Source organism: Branchiostoma lanceolatum, chromosome 14 (genome assembly GCF_035083965.1).
Source record: "Branchiostoma lanceolatum isolate klBraLanc5 chromosome 14, klBraLanc5.hap2, whole genome shotgun sequence".
Taxonomy (NCBI): domain Eukaryota; kingdom Metazoa; phylum Chordata; class Leptocardii; order Amphioxiformes; family Branchiostomatidae; genus Branchiostoma; species Branchiostoma lanceolatum.
In genome coordinates this window covers 13,888,278-13,894,726 of record NC_089735.1, presented here as the reverse complement: position 1 = coordinate 13,894,726, position 6,449 = coordinate 13,888,278, and the positions used below count along the sequence as shown (strand labels likewise).

The following is a 6,449-nucleotide window of genomic DNA, read 5'->3' as shown; positions in this document are numbered from 1 at the left end:
CAAATTTGGCCGAGACAGACAGTAAGACGCGGACAGGCTACGACGTTTCCGACCACGTCCGCACCGTCGCTACTTCACGCCAGTTTGACAAGATGTCGGGTTCATTTGCACGTCCGTCGCAGACAAAGCAAGCTAACATGTCCGCCCCAGCACCGTCCCCAAAGAAGGCCAAGAAGGCGCCCAAGGCCCCTGCGGCTCACCCGCCCACCACCGCCATGGTCACGGCGGCCCTGGAAGCGCTCAAGGACCGCAAAGGTTCTTCCCTCTTGGCCATCAAGAAGTACATCGCCGGCAACTACAAGTTCGACGTGGAGAAGAAGGGACACTTCATCAAGCGCGCCCTGAAAGCCTTGGTAGAGAAGGGCACCCTCATTCAGGTGAAGGGTACAGGAGCGTCGGGATCCTTCAAAATCAACGTGGCAGCCAAGAAAGCCGCCGAGAAGGCCGCAAAGAAACCTGTCGCCAAGAAGCCGGTCAAGAAACCCGCGGCCAAGAAGGCCGCCAAGCCCAAGACCGCCAAGCCGAAGAAGACCGCGGCCAAGAAGGCTACCACCCCCAAGAAGGCCAAGAAGCCGGCCGCCAAGAAGACTAAGAAAACTCCGGCCAAGAAACCAGTCGCCAAGAAACCGGCCAAGAAGACGCCAAAAAAGAAGCCGGCCGCCAAGAAGGCAGCGCCTGCCAAGAAGGCGGCCAAGCCCAAGAAGAAGTGAAGATCCGACCGTCCAAGTTTCTGAAAACCCCGGCCCTTTTCAGGGCCACCCACATCCTAACAAAAGAACTATGTCAATCACATCAAAGTTATCACTTTTCCACACACCATATGCTCTCAGAGAAAAGGAATGAAATAACATATGTAAGATAGAAAAAAAATCTATCAAAAGACCCCCCCCCCCCGAACACACAGACAGACCACCACCAAAAGAATGGGTGGATAGACGCACACACGCACAGGCAGACAGAATTTCGCCGAGGCAAAATTGAGCAATGAAGTAGACGAATGCCTTGTTGCCATTGTATGGCTAGACGCACGAGCGTTTGCCCGAGTGTATGTAGCCCATTGCCATTCTATAGCGCAAGCATCGTTCATTCGCTATCCCCAAAAGTGCCGAGCTTGCTGCAAAAACCGGATCGTGGAGACACGAAACCTGACCAATCGCAAGCTCGGATTTCAGCCCGAGAACCAATCGGACGGCAGGGCGCCCACCAATTGTAATCTGCGGACATCTGATTAGCGGGTGATATAAATTCACTCTCCACCGCTCGCCGACTACTTTTGATATTGCCTTGCACTTGAGCGTAGACGAAGTTCATCCGTTCGACATGGCACGTACCAAGCAGACCGCCCGTAAGTCCACCGGTGGCAAAGCCCCCAGGAAGCAGCTGGCAACCAAGGCCGCGCGCAAGAGCGCACCGGCTACCGGCGGCGTCAAGAAGCCTCACCGCTACAGGCCGGGCACCGTGGCCCTCAGAGAGATCCGTCGCTACCAGAAGTCCACCGAGCTGCTCATCCGCAAGCTGCCCTTCCAGCGCCTGGTGCGTGAGATCGCCCAAGACTTCAAGACCGACCTGCGCTTCCAGAGCTCGGCGGTCATGGCCCTGCAGGAAGCCAGCGAGGCCTACCTGGTCGGTCTCTTCGAGGACACCAACCTGTGCGCCATCCACGCCAAGCGCGTCACCATCATGCCCAAGGACATCCAGCTCGCCCGCCGTATCCGAGGGGAGCGAGCCTAAGGCGGACCGAAAACAACATCAACAACCCCGGCCCTTTTCAGGGCCACCCACATATCCCAGAAAGATCTGTATCCTTCACCTTTCTCTAAACAGACGCAGTTGTTGCGCCTGAAATACAATTACTCACGACTCGCACATCCCCCCCCCCCCCCCCCACACACACACACACACCATATACCTGTACACGCAAATCAATTCAGCCGACAGTGACTTTATTAACATTAGAGAATGTTATGTGACCACGTGCATCCGGTCGCGAACATAAAACCTGCACACACATTTGATATACATATATGTCAGCTAGTCTTAGACGACAAACTTGTAAGATGCGGGCCGTCTAAGAACCGTATTGCGGTCATTTCTTGTACTTGTGTGATGCGGTCTTGCTCACGAATTACTTTAATTGTCTGTCAGCTATCTTGGACTGGGATATGTTATATGTAAGGTTACTTTTACTGCTAGATTGTCTTAGTCTCGACAGATGTACTGTATGTGTGTGTTTATATCAATTCGTATATCTGCATTGTGCAGTTTGATTCAGTGTGAAGAGAATACAGTTTTTTCGAGAGGATGTGGGTGGCCCTGAAAAGGGCCGGGGTTCTGTTTCTTTCGTCCGGACATTACTGAGCCTTGCTTGTCTTCTTGGGCAGAAGCACGGCGTGGATATTGGGCAGAACGCCGCCCTGTGCGATGGTCACTCCGCCCAGCAGCTTGTTCAACTCCTCGTCGTTGCGGACGGCCAGTTGAAGGTGACGTGGGATGATTCGGGTCTTCTTGTTGTCGCGGGCAGCGTTACCGGCCAGCTCCAGGATCTCGGCCGTCAGGTACTCCAGCACGGCCGCCAGGTACACCGGTGCGCCGGCACCCACGCGCTGGGCGTAGTTTCCCTTGCGCAAGAAGCGATGCACCCGACCGACCGGGAACTGGAGACCCGCACGGGAAGAACGGCTCTTGGCCTTGGCGCGTGCCTTGCCACCTTTGCCACGTCCAGACATCTTGTAGTAGTCGATTGATTTACGTCAAACGGCAGAAAGAATGAGAGAATGAAGAGGAATTATCTCCTGTCCAAACACTTTATACCCCGCTGCTGGATTCACGGCTTCCGACAGCGAACCAATAGAGAGAGAGCTAACTCTCGAGGAGAGGTTCTACCACGTCCGCGCCTTGGACTAGACAATCCCCAAATTTGCATTGTTCTCCGATATAAAGGCCAGGCCGAGACGAGTGCGATTATATTCTTTGCTGTCTAAACACGCCAAGAACGTCTTCGTCATGCCACCAAGTGGAAAAGCCGCCAAGAAAGCCGGCAAGGCCAGGCCCGCAGGAGACAAGAAGCGCGGAAGGAGGAGAAAGAGAAGGGAAACCTTCGGCGTCTACATCTACAAGGTGCTCAAGCAGGTGCACCCCGACACCGGCGTCTCTAGCAAGGCCATGGGCATCATGAACTCCTTCGTCAACGACATTTTCGAGAGAATCGCTGCCGAAGCTTCTCGACTGGCTCACTACAACAAGCGCTCCACCATCAGCAGCCGCGAGATCCAGACCGCCGTGCGACTCCTGTTGCCGGGCGAGCTGGCCAAGCACGCCGTCAGCGAGGGAACCAAGGCCGTCACCAAGTACACCAGCTCCAAGTAAATCGACCGACGCCTCTGCACGACAAAACCCCGGCCTTTTTCAAGGCCACCCACATCCTCACAAAAGAGCTATAGCAATCACATTCCAGTCGAAACAGCGACTACACACAACCCACGCACACGCCACTAACCTGGGATCGCAGGCGACATAAAACAGTACAGAACTAACCTGGAAAACACACAACAACTACAAAAACAACAGAATGATCATGACAGAAGACAAACAACAAAGAAAGTGAATTTTGACGTAATAAAAGTCTGCACACGTTCTTATTACACCAAGCAAAGGTGACGCAACAACAAGCTTGCGCCACTTGCCTTCTGGAACAACTGTCGTCTGTGACGTTCCTTAGAACACGTAGAACAATGGATTGGCCGTCGATCGGCGTTCCTTTTCCAGTCAAAACGCCATAAACATACACTAGTAAGCAATGTCTCACAAGTGTAATCAAACTTCTGATCGACAACGGTGTGTGTGTGTGTGTGTGTGTGTGTGTGTGTGTGTGTGTGTGCGTGAGTGTGTGTGTGTGTGTGTGTGTTTGTCTCTCTGTGTGTGTGTGTGTGTGTGTGTGTGCGTGCGTACGTGCGTGCGTTGCGTGCTTTGAGCATGCTAGCAATGATATCATTACAACTAGCTGACTGTGTTTCGGGCAAATTCATCCGTTTTCTTCGCTTTATTTTCTTTTCTTCTGCTTTCGTGTTTTCCCGACAAGATGTTTGTCTTGTCGGTGTCAAATTCTCCGCGTAGCATTGTCTTGCTTGGCTAGTGGCTTGCTTCCCATTGGCTAGTGGTGGCGGCGGCCAGGACTACGCGCAGGTCCGCAGGGCGGTTATTAATGCGGCTCAGCCAGGCCGTCTGATCCATTCTCGTTCTGTATCGACAAGAACATCGTAATCATCATGTCTGGACGCGGCAAAGGAGGCAAGGGGCTCGGAAAGGGAGGCGCTAAGCGTCACCGCAAGGTTCTTCGCGACAACATCCAGGGTATCACTAAGCCGGCTATCCGTCGTCTTGCCCGTCGTGGCGGCGTGAAGCGCATCTCCGGGTTGATCTACGAGGAGACCCGAGGCGTTCTGAAGGTGTTCCTTGAGAATGTGATCCGCGACGCGGTGACCTACACCGAGCACGCCAAGCGCAAGACGGTGACCGCCATGGACGTTGTCTACGCTCTGAAACGCCAAGGCCGCACCCTGTACGGCTTCGGCGGCTAAAGCAGAATCTGACCATCGACAAACCCAGGCCCTTTTCAGGGCCACCCAAATCTCCCCAAAAGAGCTGTATCTTCTCACAACGAACACATGTACACACCTGACTCGAACAACGAGCATAATACCAAAGACAGACCCAAGCCGGTCATGCAAACACACAACAATGAACTAGTATGGTGGTCCCCACTGTTTTCTTTGTAGTGCTAGTGATAGTCTTGTTGAGAGATGTTCTGCAAATATGTGTGCACGGTTGGATACTAATAAATGCGTGTGAAGCGTAGTATATATGTTTTATTTTCTTGGTATACGTGTGAAGAATATGATTGAAGTGGCGTGTTTGGGAGTGTGTGTTATGTATCAAAGTTACTTATGATCTATATCTTGTCGAGCTCGTTCACGCGTAGTGAAGTTGCTTGGCTCAAATATGATATATCTGCGTCAACAAAAGTCCGGGAGTGTTCATCAATTCATGTGCGCTCGCTCGTTTCTCTGCATGCAAACGATCAGCCGTCGGCGTGGAGTCCAGGGCGTGCTTACTGAAAAGTATGGCAAATATCTCAATATCTGAGGGCCAGTGACCAGCCGCTTCCATCAAATTAGTAAGTTGGACATGTCCTCTTGTACAGAGACCGAGTCAGTATCAATTTTGATACTCGGGAAGGGAGAAATTCAGCCGTAAAGTTAGAAAAGAAACACAAATTTGGCCGAGACAGACAGTAAGACGCGGACAGGCTACGACGTTTCCGACCACGTCCGCACCGTCGCTACTTCACGCCAGTTTGACAAGATGTCGGGTTCATTTGCACGTCCGTCGCAGACAAAGCAAGCTAACATGTCCGCCCCAGCACCGTCCCCAAAGAAGGCCAAGAAGGCGCCCAAGGCCCCTGCGGCTCACCCGCCCACCACCGCCATGGTCACGGCGGCCCTGGAAGCGCTCAAGGACCGCAAAGGTTCTTCCCTCTTGGCCATCAAGAAGTACATCGCCGGCAACTACAAGTTCGACGTGGAGAAGAAGGGACACTTCATCAAGCGCGCCCTGAAAGCCTTGGTAGAGAAGGGCACCCTCATTCAGGTGAAGGGTACAGGAGCGTCGGGATCCTTCAAAATCAACGTGGCAGCCAAGAAAGCCGCCGAGAAGGCCGCAAAGAAACCTGTCGCCAAGAAGCCGGTCAAGAAACCCGCGGCCAAGAAGGCCGCCAAGCCCAAGACCGCCAAGCCGAAGAAGACCGCGGCCAAGAAGGCTACCACCCCCAAGAAGGCCAAGAAGCCGGCCGCCAAGAAGACTAAGAAAACTCCGGCCAAGAAACCAGTCGCCAAGAAACCGGCCAAGAAGACGCCAAAAAAGAAGCCGGCCGCCAAGAAGGCAGCGCCTGCCAAGAAGGCGGCCAAGCCCAAGAAGAAGTGAAGATCCGACCGTCCAAGTTTCTGAAAACCCCGGCCCTTTTCAGGGCCACCCACATCCTAACAAAAGAACTATGTCAATCACATCAAAGTTATCACTTTTCCACACACCATATGCTCTCAGAGAAAAGGAATGAAATAACATATGTAAGATAGAAAAAAAATCTATCAAAAGACCCCCCCCCCCCGAACACACAGACAGACCACCACCAAAAGAATGGGTGGATAGACGCACACACGCACAGGCAGACAGAATTTCGCCGAGGCAAAATTGAGCAATGAAGTAGACGAATGCCTTGTTGCCATTGTATGGCTAGACGCACGAGCGTTTGCCCGAGTGTATGTAGCCCATTGCCATTCTATAGCGCAAGCATCGTTCATTCGCTATCCCCAAAAGTGCCGAGCTTGCTGCAAAAACCGGATCGTGGAGACACGAAACCTGACCAATCGCAAGCTCGGATTTCAGCCCGAGAA

At 52.9% G+C, this 6,449-nt stretch overlaps 3 protein-coding genes across 3 annotated transcripts; 2 read left to right on the top strand and 1 right to left on the bottom strand.

The window, feature by feature from the left end:
- LOC136448777 (histone H1-like) lies at positions 1-827 on the top strand. The gene has a single exon (XM_066448421.1). It carries the CDS (start codon positions 93-95, stop codon positions 708-710), a length of 618 nt encoding a protein of 205 aa, XP_066304518.1. The 5' UTR covers positions 1-92; the 3' UTR covers positions 711-827.
- Positions 828-1,926: 1,099 nt separating this feature from the next.
- On the bottom strand, positions 1,927-2,852 carry LOC136448981 (late histone H2A.2.2-like). Its single transcript, XM_066448733.1, has one exon. The coding sequence runs from the start codon at positions 2,724-2,726 to the stop codon at positions 2,352-2,354; it is 375 nt and encodes a 124-aa protein (XP_066304830.1). The 5' UTR covers positions 2,727-2,852; the 3' UTR covers positions 1,927-2,351.
- Positions 2,853-5,269: 2,417 nt separating this feature from the next.
- On the top strand, positions 5,270-6,096 carry LOC136449185 (histone H1-like). The gene has a single exon (XM_066449063.1). It carries the CDS (start codon positions 5,362-5,364, stop codon positions 5,977-5,979), a length of 618 nt encoding a protein of 205 aa, XP_066305160.1. The 5' UTR covers positions 5,270-5,361; the 3' UTR covers positions 5,980-6,096.
- Positions 6,097-6,449: the final 353 nt, after the last annotated feature.